Raw genomic sequence first — 26,040 nt, forward strand, 5'->3', positions numbered from 1 at the left:
TAATAAGGCATGTGATTATAGATTGTAGTAGAAATTCGTCCATGAAGCAAAAATCCTTCCACAAGAATCCTGTAACTGGTCCATTATTTTCTGAGAAACTTTCTTTTTGGGAATAAAATTTTTCTTGGTTTGTCCCACTGAAGATACTGATTTTACTTTAAGATTTTGAGCTGGAGGAATAAGAGAAAAGATACTCTCAGTCTTGGCTACAGAATTTTGCTCTCCTAGGACTTGTCAAACTGAACCAAAGGCTAATGTAAGCCTAATCGTATTCTCTTAGGCAATTTAAGTGGGTGGAGTCTTTTTTTTGATAAAACTATGTGCAGTGACCTCATGCTGCCAAGTCCATTTGTGGTTTTATTCCTGCATGGTGATGGGCTTACAGAAATAGTAAGGTGGAACACTCTGATTTTTCTAGAAGAGTCCTCTGGTTATGCATATTAAAAAAAATCCTTACAACAAAATGATACTAATATTGCTGATTTATTCTCCCTGAAATTAGGAAGCCCAGTAGTTAAGGGCCTGATGCATTAGCTTCACTACCTGGCACCGTGACACAATTATAACCCTTTCAGTTAGTGGGACTCTGTTAAATATTAATGTAAAATGATAACGCACGTCAATATTTAATAGACCAACTAATAATAAAGAAAAATAGTAAATCTAAGCATGGTGCAAAAGTTTAGGCCATTATTTATTGCAAAAATATAGGGCAATAGGAGAATGCATTGTGCAACATTTGCTCTTTGTGGCCCAAAGTACTTTGTACTTTTTCCATTTAACAGAATATTAAGCACATTTTCAAGGGCGGGTTCTCTCGGGCCAGTGTGCTGTGTTTGAGTTCTGGGAATGCAGAGCAATAGAGTTTGAAAATAATGAAGTTGACCAATACTTCTTATCTCTGTAGCTGACCATTGCCGGGGGTGTGTTTCCCGAACTTTGCTCGCTGTCCTCGTGGGCAGGACTTGACATTTTTTTTGGAATGTCTTGTTTGTATCATTCCTCACTGCACATTTTGAAAGGACTGTGGAGAAGCTCGCAGAAAACTCTTGACATGTTGTTACCTGTCACTCAGGAAGTGCTTCTCCAAGAAGCTTCTAGAGAGGCGGTGGATTTTGAAGCCAGACAGCTGAGGTTTGAATTCCAGCCCCACGGCTCCCTGGCTGTGTGAAATGGGTCCTTCCAGGACTTTGCAGCTGGTCAAAAACAGAATTTTTGCAAATCCTCATTACCAGATTTTTCAGTCCCCAAAACCTGAGTTGAGACGAGTTAGGATTTTATTTGGATGCTTATGTTTATTCGCCTGGCTTCAGGCATCTCTGAGGTAGCAATGATAATAATAGCAATGTATAAAACAGTAGCAAAAATAACAATAACAACCATGGCTCCCAATTATCAGATGCTTACAGTGTGGCAGGCTCTGGGCCAGCTCCCTTATGTGCATTGTCTCATTTAATCCTACTTCCCCTTTCCAGACTACAGGTCACAACCCATTATTGGGCTGTAATATGAGCTGGGCCCTGACCAGAATTAAAAAAAAAAAAAAAGACTGGAATAGAATAAAAGATATCAGAGTAGGCTACATGTAGAAAGATTAAGAATTGTTTTGTGAAACTTTTGTTTAAGTTTTATCTGGGATGTGTGTGTGTGAGACAGCTTTAGGAAACAAGATAATATGTAGTTTTTTTAAAGGACTATATTTTTAGAGCACTTTTAGCTTTATAATAAAATTGGAGAGGCAGGTACAGAGATTTCCCATACACCCCTGCCCCCACACGTACAAAGTCTCCCTCATTAGTAACACCACTCACCAGAATGGCACAATTTTTACCAAGGATGAACTCACATTGACACATGACAATCAGCCATTGTCCATAGTTTACATTATGGTTTGCTCTTGGTGTTGTGCATTCTATAGGTTGGGACAAATGTATAATGATGTATATACCATTTTAATATCATACAGAATTTTTTTTTTTTTTTTTGAGGAAGATTAGCCCTGAGCTAACATCCGCTGCCAATCCTCCTCTTTTTGCTGAGGAAGACTGGCCCTGAGCTAACATCCGTGCCCATCTTCCTCTACTTTATATGTGGAACGCCTACCACAGCATGGCTTGCCAAGTGGTGCCATGTCCGCACCCCGGATCCGAACTGGCAAACCCGGGGCCGCCAAAGTGGAACGTGCGCGTTTAACCGCTGTGCCACTGGCCCAGCCCCCATACAGAGTATTTTTACTGCCCTACAAATCCTCTGTGTTCCAGCCATTCATCTCTGCCCACCCTCACCCCCCCCCCCCGACAACCACTGATCTTTTTATTGTCTCCATAGTTTCGCCTCTTCGAGAATGTCATATATTTGGAATCCTACAGTATGTAGACTTCTCAGATTAGCTTCTTTCAGTTAGTAATATGCATTTGAGATTCCTCCATAGCCTTTTCATGGCTTAACTGCTCATTTACTTTTAGCGCTGAATAATATTCCATTATCTGGATGTGCCACAATTCATTTACCCATTCACTTCCTGAAGGACATCTTGGTTGCTTCCAAGTTTTGGCAATAGATTATAAAATGTAATTTTTTTCTTCGTTCATGATGGAAAATGTTTAATAGCTACTGAGGCGAGTAGTGTTTTCACTTCTCTTTTCCGGATGTGGAAACTGAGACTCAGAGAAATTGAGTTCCTTGCCCATCATCACACAGCTAGTGTGTGGCCAAGTGAGGCTTTGGGCCCTGGTCGTCTGCCAGAAGTCCATGAATTTAAACCATCTACACAACTCTCGCTCCTTCAAGCCACTGCCAGGCCATTTAGCAAAACTACTTTGGGCCCCCACTCCCTGTGGGGTCGGGAAGATCAGATCTCTGCTTCTGGAAGAAGTAAGACAGTTAACAGCAATGAAAAAAAAAAAAGGGAGAGGAAGAGCAGGCATCAGCTTTGGCATAGTGAAGACCAGCCCAGATTTCACGTTTATTGACTTTGCCGGAAGCACGCTGAGCATCTAAAGTCGTTTTCCTTTCTGAGTGAATGAGAAGCAGCAAGAAGAGGCCTGGGGAACGCATGTGGCGGACTGCTGGCGTTTAGGCATTTCTGGTACACCTTGCAAGTGATGGGGGGTGGTCCCAGCTCTCATCCGGGGAGCTTTTCTGACATGCGCAGTTTGTCAGGAGCCTCAAGTGAAGACCTTGGACCGGCTGGTCCCGATTTGGAAAGACAAAATGATGAAAACGTGAGAGACAGAGTCCTGGGTGGAGCGAGTAATAATGTGTTCACGTTTCAGAAGAATTTGCCGACAGAGTTAGTCCCTTGCTTAAGGAGATCTCCGTATTCATTTACTTCTCAGCAAATGAAAAAGTGACTTGAAATATTTGCCACAGAGACTTTTAAGGGGTAGGAAAGGAGATGAAGAATGTGGAGCCAAACCCTGGAGAGCTTCTGCCCCTTTCATATCAAGAAGAAATGAGGAGGGGGTCTGCCGAGTGGTGCAGCGGTTAAGTTTGCACTTCAGCTGCCCGGGGTTTGCTGGTTCCGATCCCGGGTGTGGAACTATGCACGGCTTATGAAGCCATGCTGTGGCAGGCGTCCCACATATAAAGTAGAGGAAGATGGGCACGGATGTTAGCTCAGGGCCAGTCTTCCTCAGCAAAAAGAGGAGGATTGATGGCAGATGTTAGCTCAGGGCTAATCTTCCTCAAAAAAAAAAAAAAAAAAAAAAAAAAAAAGAAGAAATGAGGAGGATGCTTCTGTGGGATTCCACACCACCCCCCACAGCTTTTTCCACCACTGCACCCACTGAGTAAATGAGACACCCCCAGAAAACCCATGGCCAGGAAGGTAAGTGGGGTCAGAGTCACTTAGAGTCTCCTTAGAGGAAATGTGTTGAGATCTGCCGAGATTGAGGTTCCCACGCTGGCTGCACGTCGCACGGGGGGAGCTTTCAACAGTCCTGAGCCTGGGTCCAGGTGCAGGCTGGGCGGAGGACTTTTCAGCCTCCCCAGGTGACTCTGGCATGAGCCAGGGCGGGACCATCTGGCCTGGGGTTTTCCTTGGAGCAAGATGATAGTCAGCAGGCACCGCCCGTGTGCGTGGAGACCAGCAGGGCCACGTGGTCCTTCCATCCTTGTGAGCTTGACCTCAACCTCTCTGAGCATTGTTTTCTGATCTTAAAGTTGTTTTAAAGGATTTTAAAGGTTCTTTGCAGCCCTAAAGTTGGATAATTTTGCCTTTTCCTTCTGTGTGTGAGTGTGTGGTCAGTAAAGGCACTTTATCACAAATGTCTCTCAGAACCCCGTCTCCGAGGTGACCTCTTTGTTGGCTTTTTTATTTTTAACCAACCCTTATATTGCACACACTATGTTCCAACTTTTTTATAAGTGAACACCTTTAATCTTCCTAACAGTCGTATGAGGCCCATTTCTCAAGATTTCCTTCACTGTGCTTTTTCCCATTTATCCTTGGTCCTGAATGGACAAGCTTGAGAGTATGTGTGACCTTGTTGGACTGAATTAGGGGCAGGGATTGGCCATTGAATTGTGTTTATCATATCTTACCCGCCTGTAAAGAGGTTGCTTTTCAGAACAAGGAGGAAACGAAAGCCTTCGATGGGTGTTCCCTTTGAGCAGGTGTGCTTGCACAAACATGCACATCTATACATCGTCAGTGAGGAGTGGCCCTTGGCTTACAAAGCTGCCCTTGAGATAAGCCCATCAGATAGAGATGTTGAAGTAGAGATGGAAGAGTAGGGGTGGGTAGGAGTTGTCTGGCCCCCCCCCCCCACCCCATCCCTCTCTCTTGAGGCCCTCTGGAGGACTATAATTCACATCTGGACCTAGGGTGCTGAAGAGCAACCCAAAGCAGGCCAGGCTGCTGCCTTTGGGAATTGGGGTCAATGGCTGCCTCTCCTAGACGCCACCATTGGTGGGCATGGGACCCCTCAGCCTCTCAGTCAGGAGCTGAACCCCGAGGGGAGACGAGGATCTCTTATGTCCATGAGGTGCTGGAATCCTCGTGGCCCTAACTTCCCTCAGAAGAGCCCGGCATATGAGTGGGACACATTCAGCCATGTCAGCCCCACAAAGTATCCAACTCGGTGAACACGCTTCAGAGACAGAGAAACAGCCACATCTGCAGGTCTCTTCTTTCCCTTTTTGTAACCTCTTACTGGTCTTCCTCTAAGTAGGGGCCTCCGGGGAACAGAAACTAGCTTTGCAGAAAGCCTCAGGCTTGTGTCCTTCTCTTCTTCCTGAACTCTCTGGGTCCAAGTGCCCCAGCCAGCAAATTCCTCCTGGCACATTTATTATGCATTTAGCTTTACAGAAAGGTGACTCCTGCGATTGTAGGAGCACACAGCAGCCCCTGTGTAACTGGAGGAGACTTCCACTTTAAGGGGAAAATCTATCGCTTCTTTACACAGCGTTGCTGGAACCTGGGGGTGTGAGAAAGCCCCGAGGGGATCTGGAACCAGGGCTGCAGAGATGTGGGAAGCTTTTCAATGATTCAGTTCAAGAATCTTTTTCAGATAAGGTTAATTTTTTCTATTTATAAAAGTAATTTTTTAAAGTAACACATCCTCTGTGTACAGTTGGAAACATACGGAAAGTTTAAAGGAAGGAATGAAAATCTCTAACGATCCTATGGTCAAAAAGTAGCCTGTGAGATAACATTTTGTTGTGTTTCCAATATTGTCTGCATGATGCTGCATAGATGGTGCTGAATTTCACCACTTTCACTTAACGGAATATGGCAAACACAGCTGTTTTTACAAATTCTTCATTAGCGTGGGTTTCGTGGGCCCGTATTAGTCCATCACAGACTGTGCAATAGCTTACTTAGCCATTCCCTTACCATTGGGCATTTAGGCTATTTTCCATTTTCTCTTACATAAGTAATAAAGAGCTTTGTAACCAGTCTTTGTCTGCATTTCTAAAGTTATTCTTAGGAAATGCTAAATCAGCATTTTCAAGGCTCTCCATGTATATTGCCAAATCCTTTTGCAGAAACCTTGTACCAATTTATATTCCCACAAGGTGGGCAGAAACATGCCCTTTTCCTTATACTCCTGCCAGCACTGTCGCCTATAATTTTTACTAATTTGATAAGTGAAAAGTTGTGTCTCATGTAAGTTCGTAATTCTTCGAGTACGGCATCCTGTGTTAGTTTGTGCAGGAAGTTTGGCTGTGAGGGAGACTTTTATTTTAGCTAAGGAAACTGATTTCTTGCAAGTTCATACATTGGCCAAGATTCTGGAACATTCATGTTGGCAACAAATGTTTATTGAGGGCTAACTGGGTGCTAATCTCTGAGATAGATGCTAAGGTTACAGAAATGGACTCCCAGTGTCTGCCTGCAGGGGTCCCAGGACAAAGCAGGATGGAGGGCTCAGTGGCTGGAAGGTTGTGGTACTGATAGCAGCTGAGATAGGTAACCACACTCACAGGAGCCCAGAGAAAGGAGCACTCAGCACAGGGTATGTGTGTGTATCTAACTGTAGGAAGAACACCAAGGGTTTCTTTATAGGGAGAGATTAAATTTTGGAATAGGACATTAAGGAATATTGTTTTGCTTATACACCTTAAAAATAGAAAAACAATTTTTGGTTTGAGATAGTTTAACTGTGTGGTGTAGTGAGAAATATATATCTGGTCTTTGTCCCCAGTTCCTGGCACAGCTCCTAAAACCCTTGGAATTTCCTGAGTGATAGGAGCGCTTTTTGTTATGAATAACAGGCCCCCTTCAATCATACCTGAGTTTATGCTAATGAAGTGAGTGGCTGGAGGGCGGGGGTAGGTAGCATGGGGAGGGAGGTTGGTCACCAGAAAGACCAAGGCTTGGTCACCAGAAAGACAAAGCCGTGATTAGAGGGTTGGAACTTTTAGCCCCGCCCCAGACCTCCAGGGAGGAAGGAGGGGCTAGAGGTTGAGTTCAATTACCAATGGCCAAGATTTCATCAATCACATGCCTAAGTAACGCAATCACCATAAAAACCTCTGATGATGGGGTTTGGAGAGCTCCCAGGTTGGTGAGCACCTTGAGGTGCTGGGAGAGTGGTGCACCTCAGGGAGAGGGCATGGAAGTTCTGGAACCTCCCCCATATGCTTCCCTGTGCATCTCTTCCATTTGCCTCTTCCTGAGTTGTATCCTTTATAATGAACTGGTCATCGTAAAGTCCTTTTCAAGTCCTGTGAGCTCTTCTGGCAAAATATCAAACCTGAGGAGGGGGTCATGGGAACCCTGCATTTATAGCTGTTTCGTCAGAAGTTCGGGAGACCTGAGACTGGCATCTGAGTGGGGGCAGTCTTGTGGGACTGAGCCCTTAACCTCTGGCTAGCTCTGAGCAGTCAGTGTCAGAAATGCCTTCACTTCTTGGACAGCAGTTGGTGTCAGAGAATTGCAGAACTGTGTTGGAAAAGATGCCGTGTATTTGGTATCAGAAAGAATCTGAGAAACTTTCTAGACTAAAATGATTTTAAAAATGTGTTATTGGGTTTATCATGCTTCTTATAAAAAATACAGCAAAAAAGGGAAAAAGAAGAAAATAGAAATTTATAAAGAAACAAATAATACTGTTTAAACTTGAGGAACCTTAAAAATACATTGCTATAAATATACACAAGTAGCTATATATACAGCTATTTTTTGTAAATGAAATCATCCTACATGTGGTATATATAGATGTGCTTTTTGCACGCAGCATCATCTTGAACATTATTCATTGTTAAGAAATAGAGTTTCCCATCTCCTTCCTAATGCCCAAACTGTGAGCATCGTATACACATCCCACCTGTATTCCGTTAGTCTCTAGGAGATGACTTTCCGAGCTTATTGTAATCTTGTAGGGTCATTGATACCAAACTGGAAAAATTGCTAAGGATTTCTAAATAACAATTGTGTTTATTTACTTATTCATTCCCTCGGTTTATCTCAACATAGCTTAAAATTGCTTCTAACAAGTGTATGTCTGACACAATATAGTGAACTTATGAGTAGCAATTAGAAATTCAGGAGCAGGAAAAGGGGCAGCCCTGACCTTGTAACTGAGATTCAGGGGGTGAAAGAGTGGGGGTGGTGCACGAGAGCAGGGCCTGAGGACAGGTGCCAAGGCTCTGGGGCTGTCGGTCTGATGAGGATTGCCGATCTGACTGTGCTCTTTAGGGTAAGTTCACTCACAGCCCATTGCAAGAGCAGACCCTCAGGCTCCTATTGTCTGTCTCACCGTCTTATGCTCAGATGTCTTCTTGTCCTTCTATGGTTAGTTGGTGTTCAAGAGCTCACCTTGGCCTCCATTCTCACCTGGTGCTGTCCTCTCCCCGACCCCTTTTTCTCTCTCTTTCTCTCTACAGTCATGTGCCGCTTAACAGTGGGGCTACGTTCTGAGAAATGCATCATTAGGCGATTTCGTCGTTGTGCGAACATCATAGAGTGACTTACACAAACCTAGATGGTATAGCCTACTACACGCCTAGGCTGTATGGTACCAGTCGTATGGGACCACTGTCGTATATGTGGTCCATTGTTGACTGAAACATTGTTATGGGGTACATGACTGTGTAAGGATGGAATGTCTAGATATATAAACTCTCTCTATATCTATTTCCTCTTTCTAAATATATGTATGTAGGTGTATATGTGTGTATGTATGCATATAGCCATATGTACATATGCAAAAAAATGTATATATGACTATAACAGAGATATAGAACAAAATGGAATATATAGGTATAAATTTTCTTTGTATATATCTATTCCTTCTCTATAAATATGTGTATAGTCGTATGTATATATATATATGTGTGTGTGTGTATAGCCATATATATATATGTATATAACTATATAGAGAGAAAGGAAAGGAGGGAGATTCTTCTGTGCTGGTCATGATATTTTAAGTTTCATACTTGGAATTTTGTACTTGGCAAATGCCTATACGGACTCTAGTGATGGTCTCGAATAAACAGACGCCCTCATCTGTGTTCTGTGTGTTCTACAGCAACCCCCACCCTTATTTTACATCTTTCTCTGGGTGCTGCTTGTGATGGGAAATTATGTAGTCTTAATTCAGTGTTTATGAGATGTCTGCAAATTCAGTGAATTCTCAGGATTATTTCAGTGCTGAGCCCATTATCTACAGCTCTTTTCCTTTTCCCCCTGTCTTTCTCCCTTCCTTTTTTTTTTTTTTGAGGAAGATTAGCCCTGAGCTAACATCTGCTGCCAATCCTCCTCTTTTTTGCTAAGCAAGACTGGCCCTGAGCTAACATCCGTGCCCATCCTCCCCTACTTTTTATGTGGGACGCCTGCCATAGCATGGCTTGCAAAGTGGTGCTATGTCCACACCCTGGATCCCAACCGGGAACCCCGGGCTGCGGAAGCGGAACATGCGAACTTAACTGCTGTGCCACCAGGCAGGCCCCCTCTCTTCCTTTCCTTTCTTCCTCAGCCTCAAAAACTCCATGGCTTTATCCCTTTACGCAGTCACAGTGGCCTGGATTTTGCCAGGCTGCAGAGAGCCTACCCACCAGCAGGGGGAGCTGTAAGCTCTTCAAGTGGTTTTTGTGTATAGGGAAGACGACGGAATTTTGCGTGTCTAGTAGAATATAATGGAAAATTTAATTTCATACATGATTAACAGATTCATTTTCAATAACTTAAAATGTATTATTATTTTCCTCAAATAAAAATTAATAATTAACATGTAAACTTAATTAGCTCAGTATTTTTTTTTTTTTACTGCAAATAATGCTTTAGACCAAAATGCTGCTGGCAATCATTAATATGGGTGACATTATTATATAAAGTGGTTAATATTTGAAGAAATAATTAGAGTTTGGCATCTGGGTGGCTTCAGACAATTCCTATGAATCCGGACAATTTGTTACTCTAAACTGGGTCCTGCCGTTGCCTAATAGTGTGAGAGAAGATTAAATCTGTTTTGTTAAGCTCGGAAACCTAACTGAACTTTTCAGACTCGCCTGCTTCATATCATAGTCCTAAGGCAGAATTTCCACACATATGTGGCTTTGAAAACTGAAACTCATCACCGCTTGTAAAAAGAAAGTGAACGGAGGTGCCTGGAGAGCTCGGGGTTCAGGCCTCGGGTGCTTGATGGGCTCACAGTCCTGTGGCCGCAGCGCCCTCGTGTGGTAAAATGCGTCCAGTCTTTTCGGCCGCCTCCAGGCCCGGGCCCCCCATCACCGGTCCCTTCCCGGCCCGGGACCTATATTATTGATCATACCCCATGGGAGGTCGCATGCCGCAGGAGCTGAGCCACCCGCGAAGGTTGTCTTGCAGTTTTGCTATTCGAACCACTTATTACCGTGCTGGTACTAAGTCCTGGCTGGGATATAGAGATCCCATTGGTTCCGTGCTGTGTCCTTGCCTCTTAGAATGGTTACATAGTTCATTCGTCAACTGGTTGGTTGGAACTGTAGTTTATTTCCACCCAGAAAGTTTCACAAATGATGGTTGGGAACCCAAGGCATCGACAGAGATCTTTTTAGCTCACTCAGTCTGTTAGCTGTGGTCATATCCTGTAGGAGATTTCTTAGTTGAGAAGACCCAGTTAGGTACCGGAGTACCTGTTGTGCGTTTGCTAAATCACCCCGATAGGCCCTTGGGGGCTAGTGTACCCCGGAAGTAGGACCGGAGCCTGACCGGAGCCTGGTCGTCAGCGGTGGGAAAGGAAATGCTGTGTGTTAGTCCCTTGCTGCCTGCTCCGCCCTGCCCCCTGCAGAAACAGACATGGTCCTCTCTCATGCCCAGCGAGGGGGGTCTGAAGTGACCAGGTGAGGGCAATAGACGCCTCATTTCCACACTCGGAGACTGGTTTCTCGCCAGATCCCTCAGACCCCATGGTCTTCAAAAACTGCTCTTGGGTTGAGATCAGGAAACAGTTTTTCAAGGGACATTTTTTTTACATCTGATTGGAAATACTGTTTTTGGTTATGCAGCTAGTAGTGGGGCCCCATCCCCCCAATGCCTCCCACCTCTCCTCCTGAGGCCTGGACAAAAGATTGTCCCGTGAAATTCAAACTTCATAGATGGCTTCCCTATCAACGAGAGGCCTGTAACATGCCCTCCTTACATATATGTATGTGTGTGTATATATATGAATTATATAAGTATGTACACAGCCGGTGCTCCTTGTCCACGGGTTTCGGAGCCTGCGGATATGGAGGGCTGACTGTATTCATTGTACTGCATAGTATGTAAGGGACTTGAGCATTCGCGGATTTTGGTATCCGCGGGGGTTCCCGGAACCGTCACCCGCGGATACCGAGGGGTGACTGTGCGTCTCCATAATGTGATCTGCATAACCTCCATATATATGTATGTATATATGTGTGTGTAGATAGATAGATATAGATATAGTTAAAAGCTGGGTGGTTAAAAGTCTCGTCTTCAGGATCAGAAAGATCTTCAAACCTAGCTGTTGTGACTAGGAGCAAATTTTCTCATCTCTCTCTGCCTGCAGTTCTTTGTGTAAAATGGGGATCATATCAGTACCTCCCTCAGAGTTGTGAGGATTGATCAAAGCCCTGTGGCAGACGTTGGCAGTGCCATTGTTCAAAGGTGGGAGAGCAAAACAGGGCCAGTAGCTGTGGCATGCCAGGACCCCGGGTCTGGCTGCCTCTGTGTGGAGGAAGAAGTGTTGAAGTGTGAATCTTATAACTGACTTCGCTTGGGTGATGTCCCACTCATCAAAGAAGGACCCGACTTTAACTTGGCTTCCATTGTAGCTTAACTATAAGGAAAAAGTGGGCTGGTCTTGCAAGCTATACATTTCTCGTTTGTTATATATCAATAAATCAACCCTCCAGTTAATTTGTGATTCTCATGGCAAACTGCCCCCGAGAGAAGGTCTGTTCCCGGTGTGCCGACAGAGTCAGGTTTCTGAGATTGTGAGTCAAGAAGTGGATCCTGGACTCACCGACACGCTGCCTCCCTTTGAGTCCTTTTGGGAGAGAGTTCTTGGCATCTTCTTGCTCTGCTTTATTCTGCTAGCTGCATAGTTACTCCCAGCCAAAGAATAAACTGCTTTAAAGACTAATGAAACCTTAATTCAAAAGATAACTTTGCCTTTTCTCCTAGGATACCTGGGATGAACTCCTAATTGGCAACGTAGAAATGAAAAAGGTTTTGGCTTGTTCCAGGTGAGGATTCTCTCGAGGCGGGACCTCTGGCGTGGCTCGCTCATTGGTTCTTAACTATCACCTAACCCTTGGTTATTGCATGACAGGTGCATTTTGACCACCGTAGACCCGGACACTGGAGTGATAGACAGGAAGGAGCCACTGGAAACCCTGAAGAGGTAGAACGTCAATGTGTTTCTAATATTATCCCCATCCTGTGGGTGTAGGTGTTCTCTCGAGCACCTTCCACTTTGCCTTCTGGTTGGTCTGTGTCTGTTAGTTCATGTGAGTACTTGTTGCTTCCTTTTTTTTTGGATGGATTTTCTATTGCTTTTGACCAAATTTTAATTGTATAATACTACGTTTTGAAATTTTCATCTCTCTCATATCAATTTTTAATAACATTTACGTGTGTATTTCCATATTAAGACATCAAATACTTTATTTTTATTGCAACTCAGATTCCTTTATTAGAATCCATATCAAGGAATATGAGAGTCATTGAAGTTGTATAATGAAATGTTAGAAAAATTGGAGTGTAATGAATTGTCAGAGTTTGTTTATCCAGGAGCTGCTTTTACGTCGTGTTTATTTAAAGAATTTTGGCTGACTTTAGTTCTCAAGATAGAATGTGTTTTTTATTATTTATTTATTTTTATTTTTTATTTTATTCATTTATTTATTTTTTGAGGAAGATTGGCCCTGAGCTGACATCTCTGCCCGTCTTCCTTTATTTTATTTGTGGACGCCTGCCACAGCATGGCTTAATAAGTGATGCGTAGATGTGCACCTGGGCTGCAAACTCGTGAATCCAGGCAGCCGAAGCAGAGCGTGCGAACTTAACTGCTACACCACCGGGCTGGCCCCTAGAATGTGTTTTTAAATCTAAGTTAACATTCTTTGGGAGGTGTATCCTATTTTATTTCCCTTTCCTCTATTTGGTTTTTGTTTTGAATGGGTTTAAGTTAGAAAAGAGGTTATTTCTTGAAGCCTTTAGATTTACAATTCTGTTTTGTTTTTTGATTTTTAAGATGCAGTAAATTTTTTTTTTCTTTAGACAAGCGTTTTGAAAAAATTAACTTCAGCAATAGTCCAGCCCCGCTGTGAACTGCATCTCTGTCTTCGTCTTTGTTCACCAAAGAACCCCAGTTTGGGGCTTATAAACGCGGAAAGGTGGAAAGCATATGCTTACCCACATTAAACAGAAGGTTTTAGGGTTCAGGGTGTTTCCGTTTTGAGACTGCATGAGCACTTGTTTCAATGTGTCGTGAAGTTGGAGATACACATGTAGACAGAGTATTTATTTTAAGTAACACGTATAAGTTTTTCTCTTTTTGACCTCCAACTGAAGCCATGGAAAAATTTTTTAGACTCTCAGGGTGCGTCTAGAAAAACCAGGATTATTTGCAGTTTGACCAATTGCTCACAGACTGCTGTCAATATTGTAGAAAAGGCTCGCTATTTCTGTATAGATAACCTGAGAGTGAAGACTTGAATTCTATCGAGAGCATTTAAATTATTTCTTTTTTGTGCCTAATGATGGACTTTTGCTTCTTTCAGCTACCGCCTGTGTGATCCTTCTGAGAAGGAAATACACAAGTCGTCCCCCCTTTTTGGGATCTATTATTCGGTGGAAAAAACTGGAAGCCTGAAAGTGGGTGACCCCGTGTATCGGATGGTAGAGTGACGGATCCACTATGCTGATGTGGTAAAAGGTCAGCTTTGCTTCTGGAATGCTGCGCCTTGAAGTTACTGTCACATTTTCTTGTGTTGAGATGTTTTTATGCTTTGTTGCTTTAACTCTTGGGAGAATGAGCAGTTTGTGTTCTAATCTTCAGAGCTGGAAAATGCCCTTTGTTTTTATTCCTCTCAGTAATCTGTATTCTTCCAGCTTTCTCCATCCCACTTTCCCATCCAATTATAGAATGCTGATGCAGGAGCCTCAGCAGAAAGACAAGTTTATGTTCCCAGCTCATTAGGGAAGATCTTTAAGGAATAAGGAAATGATGGTGAGCCATTCTCAAGAGTTCTTTCTTTAGTTTTTCTGTCTCTGATGGAAAAGGGAAGCAGAAATGTTTAAATTATTCAAAATCAACTTGAGGAAAAAAGTTGAATCAAATGCTTTTCATCAAATGTCCTTTTTAAATATGATTTAAGGTTTGGAAAAAAAAGATCAGGGCATCAAGGTGCCTGAATTCTGAATTACAAGGTAGAAAATAATGCTCTCACCTTGATTCCATCAGGCCAAATAAAACCCTGAGTCCTGGAGCGGAATGCCTAACCCCCAAATTATAGGAATGAGAAAGTCAGTCGGAAGACCTCAAATCGAGGTTTTTGAGTAACTCTTCTCATAAAACCCATAACCCAGTTCTTAAAGTCACCTCATTTCCAAAACATTTGACCATCCTTCTCTCTAATTCTGGCCTGACCTTCTCACGATCTTGCCTTCTCATCCTTCAGGACAGCATGGTTCAGAGAGTCTGGACCTAGCATTAGATATACTTGGGTTTGTCATCCTGGCAGCTCCATTCCCTAACTTGGTTATTTCACTCCTCTAAGCCTCATTGTCTTCTCTGCCAAGTGGAAATAATAATAGTATTCAAAACAATCAATAAAAGTTATTTTTTTTTTTGAGGAAGATTGGCCCTGAGCTAACATCTGCCACCAGTCCTCCTCTTTTTCCTGAGGTAGACTGGCCCTGAGCTAACATCTGTGTCCATCTTCCTCTGCTTTATATGTGGGAGGCCTTCCACAGCATGGCTTGACAAGTGGTGGGTAGGTCCACACCCGGGATCTGAACTGGTGAACCCCAGGACACCAAAGAAGAGTGTGTGAACTTAACCACTGTGCCACTGGGCCGACCTCCAGTAAAAGTTATTTTGAGGATTAGTTCATATAAAGTTGCAGCATTGCAACGAAATATAGGATGTGCTCAATAAATATCAGCAATGAGTTTTAGTGTCATCATTGCAACAACTACCCCATGTAGTGCCCAGTCTTAGATGCCATAGTGGATATAAAGATGAGACTGGCTTTCCCCTTGAGATGGGCAAAAAGGAAAGAATCTTCTGTTGGCTACCTGTTATGATTAGGCATTTCCATAACCAAAACTATATTTCATCAGTTGTAAGATCCCTATTTTTACCATATTTTAACATCTCTGAAATCAGCAAGCTTCTTATAACATTCAGGATGCCCTTTTGAAAAATCTTAGTGATGCATAAAATAGTGGTATATTTTAGGATTGATGTGTCTTGGATTTGATGAAGTGCGGTACGCATTAGAGAGAAAATTTGGAAGTTCTTAAGTGTCTACCATTTCTTAAAGCCCCATCTGGGGAAAGTGGACCCAAGCTTGAGCCATCTGGCTTGAGTGAGACTGATCCTGTGTTCCTGTGATTTAGGCCACAATTGACTGGACCCAGATCAGTGCGTGAGCCAAGCTCTTTCATATGTTGTCTGCATTTGAGGGCGCCCAGTGGCCTCTGAGATACCTTAACAAATGGGTGTCCTCTGTATTGCTTGTTCTCAAATCTACTCCGTTGGATCCTGTTTTGCAATGGATGTAGGCAAGGAGCATCTGTGGTTCACTCGGACTCAGGATTCATTGCTTCCCAGGAGTCTTTGTGCATTGAAGAGCCTAAGTGTTACCTTTTGTAATCCTAGTAGGGTCTCTGTGAGATAGATGTGGTAATCAGCATTTTCAAGGACAAGGAAAAAAGGCTCAGATAGGAGCTGATAAGAGGTAGAGCTAAGAGGCTCTTTGCACAACCTTATGCCATGCATTTGTATGTGTAAAAAGATAACTGTAACTCAGGAGAGATGCAGTGCTTCATGGGTTCAGAGGAGAAACAAATTCTTTCTGGGAAGGGTGATAGAGGAAAGCTTGAGAGTGGACATGGAACCTGAACTTGTGGAGGAAGGAAAGTCAAGAGAGTGCGCCAGGAGTCTAATGTGATAGAAGCTCCTAGGATGGCCAACCTACTACAGGGACCTAGGGGGACAGGGACGGGAGCAGGGGTGAGGAGAGATGAGGATGGAGAGGAGGGGTGAAGCCACGTGCTGTAGGTTCTTGTCAGTTAGTTTGCCGGAGAAGGTAGCTGTGGGACATGTTTAGCCCAAATCACGGTCAAAACCGTGCTTTTGGGAGATTGTCTGAGCCAGGTGTGGGATGGAGCGGAGTGGGGTGACAGGAGGGGGGAGGGGCCAGGCTGGGGTGACAGCATGTGATTTAAGCAGAGTGGAAGCTGTGGGTGTGGAGAGGGAAGTGTGGCATGCTCCGGTCCTCAGTGTGGCATAGATGCTGTTTGCCATTTGGCCCCAAGCTCTCTTTCAGCTTCATTGTCCGCCACTCCCCACACACCCTGGGCACTTCTGCTTCTCCTCCCTGAGTGCCAGCCCCAGGAGTCCCACCGGTGGAACTTCGTGTCAAGTCTCCCTGCCCCACCCCCAGAAGCACCCAGAGGTTTCCTTTCTGGTGATGCATTTCTATTGGGCTTTAAAAATAACACCAGTGTTGGGGCTGGCCCCGTGGCCGAGTGATTAAGTTCGCGCACTCCGCTGCAGGCAGCCCAGTGTTTCGTTGGTTTGAATCCTGGGCGCGGACATGGCACTGCTCATCAGACCACGCTGAGGCAGCGTCCCACATGCCACAACTAGAAGGACCCACAACGAAGAATATACAACTATGTACTAGGGGGCTTTGGGGAGAAAAAGGGAAAAAAATAAAATCTTTAAAAAAAAAAATAACACCAGTGTTACTCATTTACTTTAAGTGTGAGCCCGCTACTGTTTCTGCATTCTGGGATATCTCCTTTATACGACAGGTGGATGAAAGCTTGTACAAAAAGTAGCAGTTAATGCTTGCACCAGGGTTCCTTCAGTTGTTTATTTATCCATTTAAAATTTAATTATATAAAAGTTTATCTGTTCCATTATAAATGGAATACATGTTCATCACAGCAGATTTAGAAAATACTGGAAAAGTAGAAGAAAGAAATCACTCATTATCCCTGTTTATAAATTTTATTCTGGTTGCTTTTTTGTTTGTTTGTTTAATGTAGCCAAGATCTGTATAATATATATTATATAATGATATATATATGTGATAATATATATAATTATATACAATTATAGATATATGTGATATCTATCTAATTTATATATAGTTTATTTCTATATAAGTCTATATAATTTATATAGATAGATATATCTGTATGCTATATATAATTTGCATATAGATATATCATGTCTATATTGATATATATACACAGATAAATATATCATATGCATACATATATCATATTATATATATATATACACAGAAGTATGTATCATAAGCACTTTCACAGCCCTTCAGTCTATTCAAATGTCATTTTTCTTTTTTTTTTAGTGAGGAAGATTGGCCCTGAACTAACATCTATTGCCAATCTTCCTCTTTTTGCTTGAGGAAGATTGTTGCTGAGCTAACATCTGTGCCAGTCTTCCTCTTTTGTATGTAGGATGCCACCACAGCATGGCTTGATAAGTGGTGTATAGGTCTGAGCCTGGGGGGATCTGAACCTGTGAACCTCAGGCCGCCGAAGTGGAGCATGCAAACTTAACCACTACGCCACCAGGCCGGCACCTCAAATGTCATTTTTGATGGCTTCATAATATTATATTGCATAAATATATGATACTTTTTAAACACCATTTTACAATATTTGACACTTGGACTATATCCAGTTTTGTTATAAATAATATTGTAGTATATATCTTTGTATGCAGAACATTTCAAAATTGTGTTTTTCTGTAAGTTAGATTCCTAAAGTGGAATTATTGACTTGTGGGGTGTAGGCATATTTTTTAGTTGCCTGACCAATGGCTTTCAGAAGGGCTCTTCCCATTGGCACCCCAACATGGCACATGAGAGACATCCCTTGCTCTGGGCTGTCGCCAGAACGGGGGAATGACTCAGTCTCAAGGCTGCTTTTTTCTGTGAAGGTAATTTGGTGCAGGACATAGTTTATATTTCTTGCATTTTAACCTCAATAAGAGGCTGTTTTGTGGATGTTGGAATTGTTTATGACCAGTAGGAGAAATGACCAACTAATCAGAGATTCTTATAATTTATTCAGGTTTCAGCATCCTGGAGGTATTGATGAGGATTTTGACGACAGCAGCACCACCACCCCGGCGAGTCCTTATTACCAGGCTTTGACTGTCTTCATCCTGGAAATGAATCTCTATTTTTGACTTAAATAAATGATTGCCTATAAAATTATCTTGAATGTTACTATAGCTATTACACTTCTCCAGACCTTGACAATATTGATGAGTAAAGAAAGTTTAAAGGATCAGCTAAATAACTGCAAAATTAAAAAAAAAAAGTTTTACATTTTATCATCTGTCATTTCATGGAAAATAACAGGTTTCCTGACATACTTTTACATGTTAGCACAGTCACAAATTCCTGTTAGGTGGTCTTTACGTGGCTTTGGAGTCCTACCAACTTTTCACTCATGTGTTTTTGACTTGGCCATTATGGAAATCACGTTGTGTTTGAGTCTGGAAATTATTTTATAGACCTCGTTTTTATATTTGATCATGCCTCTGTTAAGCCATATAAAAGTAACTTGTTGCATGTAACTGCCAGATGCACCACCTGGGATTCCAACTGTGATAAAGGAGAGAATGGGATTTCAAAGAGAAGGAAATTTTGAGAGTAGGAGTGGGAGGAAGGAAGCGTGAACATATTTTTTTAATGTGCGAGTAATTTTTTTTGTAACAAAGAGAAATGAACTATTCTGGTATGACGAAACAAGAATTCTCATTCAAGTAATATGTGAATGAATTAACCCATTTACAATTTGTGGTTTCTTTACTACTAATAAATGTGAATCTCAATTATAGTTTTTCTCTGGTATTGATGAGTCGGCTTCCAGGGCTTTTCTCATTTTATATAAGAACTTCAGTCACTGTCATTCATTTTTCTTTACCGTTTGTGATTACTGAGCACAGGGCTTCCCTCCAGGGACACAATCGGACTCCACAAACGTTACTTCCTGTCACTGGTGGGGAGCCGGGGGCATCATGAACCACACAGATGGCTCATCTCAGGCCTGATGGCCAGTGACTGAAGAGACCGCCCAGCAGCCAGTGAGGAGCACCTATTCTTCCTTCTCCGTTTTCCTTTGCTGCGTCTGGGACTGAAACTGAAAGCAGGGGGCCAACTTGCTTTAACTACACTCAGTCAGTCATCTGTTTGCAAAAGTAGTCCGATAATGCATTCCTAAAACCCAGCCTGTAGATAACATCTCTGACGCCTGGGTCACCGTGGTAACCGGTGCTTGAGTTTTTTAGGAACTGGGGGTTGACTCCTTATCCAGTTCAGGCCAGTTAAGACCACTCAGCTATCAACCGGGCCTGTGTGAATGACTGACAGGTGACCCTTTGACATCAGGGGGCTGAAAACTCCACCCTCAGATCATACTAATGCCATCATTCCATCATTTTGTGAACATGTGTCCTCTGAAGAGCCATGAAGTTTGACTACTACTATCAATTACCCCACTTCTCCTTACCTCCAATCATCGATTCCCACTTCAGACCACCCTGCCCCTCTACCCAGACATATTCCTAATCTCCATTTTCAGGGAGATGGTTTTGAGATTTGTTCTCCCATCTCCTCGCTTGGCTTCCTTGTGAATAAACTCTTTCTCTGCTGCAAATTTATCATCTTGATGATTGGTGTACCATGCGGTGGGCAAAATGAGCCTGGTTTGACCACAAAATTAGCTTCCATTCCCAGCACCCTGTGAGGTAAAAGTGTTGTTAGCTATAGGCATAAGTACATTTTGGAAATGACGAAATTGAAAAATTATACTAACTTTAAAATCAACCATTAAAATAGAGAATCACATTTTTCCTTTTAAATTTCTGAGGAGAAATGAGGGAGAGAGATCAACAGAAGTACACAAAATTTAGTGCCCTCGAGCAGTCTTTTCTGTGGAGAATGTGGAGCTCAAGTTTTGCGTTGTGCTGAGATGTCTTGCTCTTCACTCTCTTCCCCCATGGCACACGGCACCATCAGTCACCTTTTCTTCTGGGGAAGCTGGGTTTACTCCAAGCCCCTTCTCCCTCCAGCTCATTCCAGGAAGAGGTGAGATCATTATCTACCCCAACAGCTGAAGCAACACTGACCTCTGGACTCTGAACACAATTCCTGGATTCACAGGAATGGGAAGAGGGTTGGAACCCTGGGGTTGGAAGAGAAAAGAACAAGACAGATATAATCTGTTTGGGCCCAAATATTTACAGTGGAAAGAATGTTCAAGGACAGATCCTGAGCACTGAAGGGCCCTGAAGTGTGTTACCAGCTGGACAAAGGGGATTCACTCCCCTCTGGGGACTCTCCCTTCTCTGGTACAAGACACCCTCCATCCGCGTGGACAATTCTGGTGGGGTCTTGAATTGTAGCATCCTGGCCCATGTACCTAGCTGGACCTGATAACGACTCTCTCCTTGACCAAGCTTTAGTCTGGCTCCTCTGGGCCCTCGTCTTGACTTGGACTCTACCTTGCCCTGTCCTTGTCACACCTGCATAATCCAGTTTGGCAAGAATCCTGCTAAGTCATTTCAGAGAGAATCCATACCCTGATAACTGATTGCTGACGAAGTTTTTCATCCCCTACCTTTGACACGGAAGACCTTGACCTGCCTTCAGCAAGAATCTGTTAAGTCAGCTTAGCAAGCATCCTCCTACCCTTGATGTCTCCTCTTAGTAACTTTTCTATCCACTTGACCCCCTCACTCTGCTCCTGGGCTATAAATCTCCACTTGTCTTAGCTGTATTCAGAGTTGAGCCCTATTGTAATACCTCTATTACAATAGTCTTTTCTTTTAATTGGCATATAACATTGTATTAGTTTAAGGTGTGCCACATAATGATTTGATATATGAATATATTCTGAAATGATTAACACAATAAATTAACATCCATCACTTCACGCAGTTACAATTTTTTTCTTGTGGTGAGAATTTTTAAGATCTAATCTCTTAGCAACTTTTAAATACACAACACAGTATTGTTACCTCTTGTCGCCCTGCTGTACATTACATCCCCGGATTTTATTCATTTTATAACCAGGAGATTTTACTTACTAACCACCTTCACCTGTTTTGCCCACTTCTCATGCCCCTGCCTTTAGCAACCACCAATCTGTTCTCTATATCTATGAATTTGGATTTTTTAGATTATACATATAAGTGAGATCATATGGTATTTATCTTTCTCTGTCTGACTCATTTCGCTTAGCGTAATGCCCTCAAGGTCCATCCGTGTTGTTACAAATGGTCAAATTTCCTTCTTTTTTATGGCTGAGTAATAGTCCATTGTATACATATACCGCATTTTTCTTTTCATTCATCCATGGACACTTAGATTGTTTCCCTATCTTGGCCATTGTAAATAATGCTGCTTTGAACATAGGGGTGCAGGTATCTCTTTGACTTAGGCTTTTTATTTCCTTTGGATAAATACCCAGAAGTGGAATTGCTGGATCATACGGTAGTTCTATTTTTAATTTTTGAGTAACCTCCATGCTGTTTTCCATAGTGGCTGCACCAATTTATATTCCCACCAACAGTGCATGAAGGTTCACTTTTCTCCACATCCTGGCCAACATTTGTTATCGCTTGTCTTTTTGCTAATAGCCATTCTAACAGATGTGAGGTTAGATTGTGGCTTTAATTTGTGTTTCCCTGATGATTAGTGATGCTGAGCACCATTTCATGTACCTGTTGACCATTTGTATGTCTTCTTTGGAAAATGTCTATTTAGTTCCTCTGCCCATTTTTAAATCAGATTTTTTTCTTTTGTTATTGAGTTGTGGGAGTTCTTTATATATTTTGCATACTAACCCCTTATCAGACATATGATATGCAAATATTTTCTCCCATTCAGTAGTTTGGCTTTTCATTTTGTTGATAGTTTCCTTTGCTGTGCAGAAGCTTTTTAGTTTGATGTAGTCCCACTTATTTATTTGTGCTTTTGTTGCCTTTGTTTTTGGTGTCAAATCCAAAAAAATCATCACCAAGACTGATGTCAGGGAACTTATCACTTATGTTTTCTTCTAGAAGTTTTATGATTTCAGGTTTTGTGTTCAAGTTCCTAATGCATTTTGCGTTGGCTTTTGTGAATGGTGTGAGATAGGGGTCCAGCTTTATTCTTTTGCATGTGGCTTTCCAGTTTTTCCAACATTGTTTTTTGAAAAGACTGCCATTTCCCCATTGTACATTCTTGTCTCCTTTGTTGTAAATTAATTCACCATATTTGCATGGGTTTATTTCTGGGTTTTCTACTATGTTCCATTGATCTATGAGTCTGTTTTTATGCCAATACTGTACTGTTTTGATTACTATAGCTTTGTAATGTATTTTAAAATCAGGAAGTGTGATGCTTCCAGCTTTGTTCTTCTGTCTCAAAGTTGCTTTGGCTATTTTGGGTCTTTCGTGGTTCCATACAAAGTTTAGAATGTTTTTCTATCTCTGTGAAAAATGCCATTGGAATTTTGATAGAGATTGTATCGAATCTGTAGACTGCCTTGGGAGTTGGACATTTTAATAATGTTAATTCTTACAATCCATGAGCACAGGCTATCTTTCCATTTATTTGTATTTTCTTCAATTTCTTTCATCAAAGTCGTATAGTTTTTAGTGTACAGATCTTTCACTTCCATGGTTAAATTTATTCTTAGGTATTTTATTCTTTTTGATGCAATTGTAAATGGGATTTTCTTAATTTCTCTTTCTAATATTTCATTGTTAGTGTATAGAAATGCAATTTATTTTTGTATATCGATTTTGTATTCTGCACCTTTACTGAATTCATCTATGAGTTCTAACAGACTTTTGGTGGAGTCTTTAGGGTTTTCTATAAATAACATCATGTTATCTGCAAACAGAGACCGTTTTACCTCTTCCTTTCAATTTGGATGTCTTTTATTTCTTTTTTTAGCCTAATTGCTCTGGCTAGGATTTCCACCACTATGCTGTATAAAAGTGGCAGGAGTGGGCATCCTTGTCTTGTTCCTGGTATCAGAGGAGCAGTGGTCTTGAATAAACTCTTCGTTACTGTTTTAATAAGTGTCAGGATAACATTTTCTGGCACATCAAACAGGAACCTAAGGATCCTAGACCGCCCTGACCCTAATGGCTGACCTTGTTTGAAAAAGGACCTGATTTGGAAATCACAAATGACTGAAGTCGGTGCCTGCAGGGCGGATCACACTGCTTCCTGCCCTAAGAAGCCTCGGACCTTTCCTCAGCACCAACCTTCCTAGTCAAGACCCTGAGGAATGCCCCTCCATCTCTGAGGCTTCCTGCCAGGAGGAGCCGACGGAATTCTGAGACTTGTAGAGGGCGCTCTCCGCTGCTCATTGCCCGGGCGACCGCCCACTCCTCGCAGGCCTCCAGGGCCTGGTCTCATCCATGAGCTCTCAGATTCTCACGCGCAGCAAGCTCCCTCGGCCCTGCGTGGCAGGCAGGAAAGGTGGCGGAAGGCAGCTGGGCGCTCCGCACGAGCCACGCTGTGCCCCCTGCCACCCGCCATCCCCAAGAAGGGGATCTGCTCGCTGCCTGATTTCTAATTTCGAGATCACGCTCTGTCCTGCAAATTTTGTACTTTTGTCTATTTTAGGTTAAACAGCACACAAATACGTAAATAAACTAGTCACTTGCAGCGATCGTGGGGGTGGGTACCTCGCCTTGCAGCCGCAGGGGGCGGAAGTGGAGGAGGCAATGGGACAAAGATCGCGTTGAAGCTGAGCCGCCACCTCCCACCTCCACTGCCCCAGGGGCCTCCCCTCAGGAGACGTACGCGACGCCCTTTGACAGGCCCAGAAGGGGTCAGGAGCCGCCTTCCCTGTGGGCTCCGGGCCAAGGGGAGCGCGCGCCTCGGGGCTGGGTCGCCCGGAGCTCCCGCTTCGCCCGCGCTCGCTCGGTCATGGGCGCCGCCGGTTCCTCGGCTCTGGCCCGCCTCGGCCTCCCCGCGCCGCCCCGGTCCCGCTGGCTGGGGGTGGCCGCGCTGGGACTGGCCGCCGTGGCGCTGGGGGCCGTGGCCTGGCGCCGCGCGAGGCCCCGGCGGCGCGGGCGGCTGCAGCAGGTGGGCACCGTGGCGCAGCTCTGGATCTACCCGGTCAAGTCCTGCAGGGGGGTGCCGGTGAGCGCGGCCGAGTGCACGGCCATGGGGCTGCGCAGCGGCCACCTGCGGGACAGGTACAGCCGGGCCGGGTGCGGGCGCAGCGCGGGGTGGGCTGGGGACGCGCGAGGGAGCGGGGAGGTCTGGAGTCCGCTCACAACCCCTTCTTCCCCTTATAAAGAAACTGGGAGCTGGAGGGGGCAAGGAAAAGAGAGTAAAGGGCCGTCCCCTCCCGACAGCAGACCCCAGAGACGGGACTCTGCGTCCCCACCCGCTTTCGCGCGTCGGCTGTGTTTCCATCTCCCACGGGCTCTTTCGCTTCTCGCGCTCCGCATGAGGTGTGGTTTCGGTCCCCAGGTGTCTGCTAGTGCGCAAGCCGACTTCTGAAATTCCTTCCAGCCAAGGGCTCAGCTTTCCTGGGATTGGTCCCTGCCACTTTATTGTTAGTAATTGTCTCTTGAGAACTTGGGGAAGCTTGGAGCCGCGAAGCCCAGACCTCAAAGAGTGCCCCAAGGCGGAGCACAGAATTCTAATGACAGCGGTTGAAACTTAAGATTCTTGCAGCTTAAAAAGACCTATTGCATACATTCTTTTTCTTTATCCTCCCAAGCGCTCTTTTATGGATAAAGAAACTGAGGTTCAGAGCCACACAGCAGTGGAACCACGGCTCTTGTTTTCTTTCTCACACCGGTGGCTTGTAAATAGTGGGTTTATGAGCGCCCCGTCTGGGTGGTGGCGATCTGTGTGAATTCCTGGGGTTCAGCGAAGGCTGCAACGGCCCTGAGCAAGCGGCTTTGTCCTCTTCTGGGTCTGACTTCAGGCCTGTCCTGGGCCTCATTGCAAGTCTGCTCTTCAAACTCCTTCCTCTCAGACCAGCCCTCACAGCTTCTGCAGGTAACACACAGACTGATGGGGCTGTACCTTTCCTCCTTCAGCTCCCCAGACAGAGGGCAACTCACGGCATAATTGAAAGGTGAGCTATGTGTCTTTGCTTCAGGAAGGAAGCCGGGAATCTTAGATATTCCATGGTTTGTATAGTGCCCTCTGAAAGATGGTAGAATTTATTGATTTTATGTGTTTTCATAGACCCCAGAGGCAAAAGCCGTTGTAATTTTACTAGATACACTATATATAGTATATAATTTACTAATTATACTATATATATACATATACTACTATAGATCATGTATTGAGCTCATATTACTATAGACAATAATAAGAGCTGGCATTTGTACCAGACACTATGGTAAGTTCTTTATTTTTGTCATCACACTACCAGAGTGTGTATCAAGAGAAACCAACAAGGCTTTCAGTCCTGTGTAATAACCATCTCAATGTGACACGTGCGAGGGAGCACAGAGAAAGGAGCATCAGAAACTGGGTTGATCAGGAAGGACTTCAGAGCTTGAACTGAAAATTTAAAAGTGATTATGAATTTTTAAGGCAAGTAAGTTGGGAGAAGAACATTCTTGAGAGTGGGAATAAGCTGGATAAAGACACTGGGCTTGGAGGGCATGTATGCTGGGGACAAGGCTGGGGCACTCTTAGGTATTTGCCAAAAGGAATTGAAAATAGGGACTTTAATAGATCGGTGTACCCCAGTGTTCACTGCAGCATTATTCACAATGGCCCAAAGAGGGAATCAATCCAAATGGCCATCAACGGATGAATGGGTAAACAATGTTTTATATAAACCCAATGGAATGAAATTCTGATACATGCTACGGTGTAGAGAAATCTTGA

At 43.5% G+C, this 26,040-nt stretch overlaps 2 protein-coding genes across 2 annotated transcripts in view; both read left to right on the top strand.

Annotated features, from left to right (window-relative positions):
* Positions 1-19,009, top strand: part of MTARC2 (mitochondrial amidoxime reducing component 2) — a 35,650-nt gene extending 16,641 nt beyond the window's left edge. The window contains exons 5-8 of the mRNA XM_023632788.2: positions 12,077-12,138; positions 12,225-12,296; positions 13,678-13,832; positions 18,236-19,009. Coding sequence (XP_023488556.1) covers positions 12,077-12,138; positions 12,225-12,296; positions 13,678-13,804 — 261 coding nt within the window. The 3' untranslated portion in view covers positions 13,805-13,832; positions 18,236-19,009. The remainder of the gene's footprint in view (positions 1-12,076; positions 12,139-12,224; positions 12,297-13,677; positions 13,833-18,235) is intronic.
* A 4,886-nt stretch (positions 19,010-23,895) lies between these two features.
* MTARC1 (mitochondrial amidoxime reducing component 1) overlaps positions 23,896-26,040 on the top strand; it is a 33,350-nt gene continuing 31,205 nt past the window's right edge. Inside the window, exon 1 of the mRNA XM_023632809.2 lies at positions 23,896-24,374. Within this exon, the coding sequence (XP_023488577.1) occupies positions 24,103-24,374 (272 nt within the window). The 5' untranslated portion in view covers positions 23,896-24,102. The remainder of the gene's footprint in view (positions 24,375-26,040) is intronic.

The sequence above is a fragment of the Equus caballus genome, chromosome 30 (assembly GCF_041296265.1).
Source record: "Equus caballus isolate H_3958 breed thoroughbred chromosome 30, TB-T2T, whole genome shotgun sequence".
Lineage (NCBI taxonomy): Eukaryota > Metazoa > Chordata > Mammalia > Perissodactyla > Equidae > Equus > Equus caballus.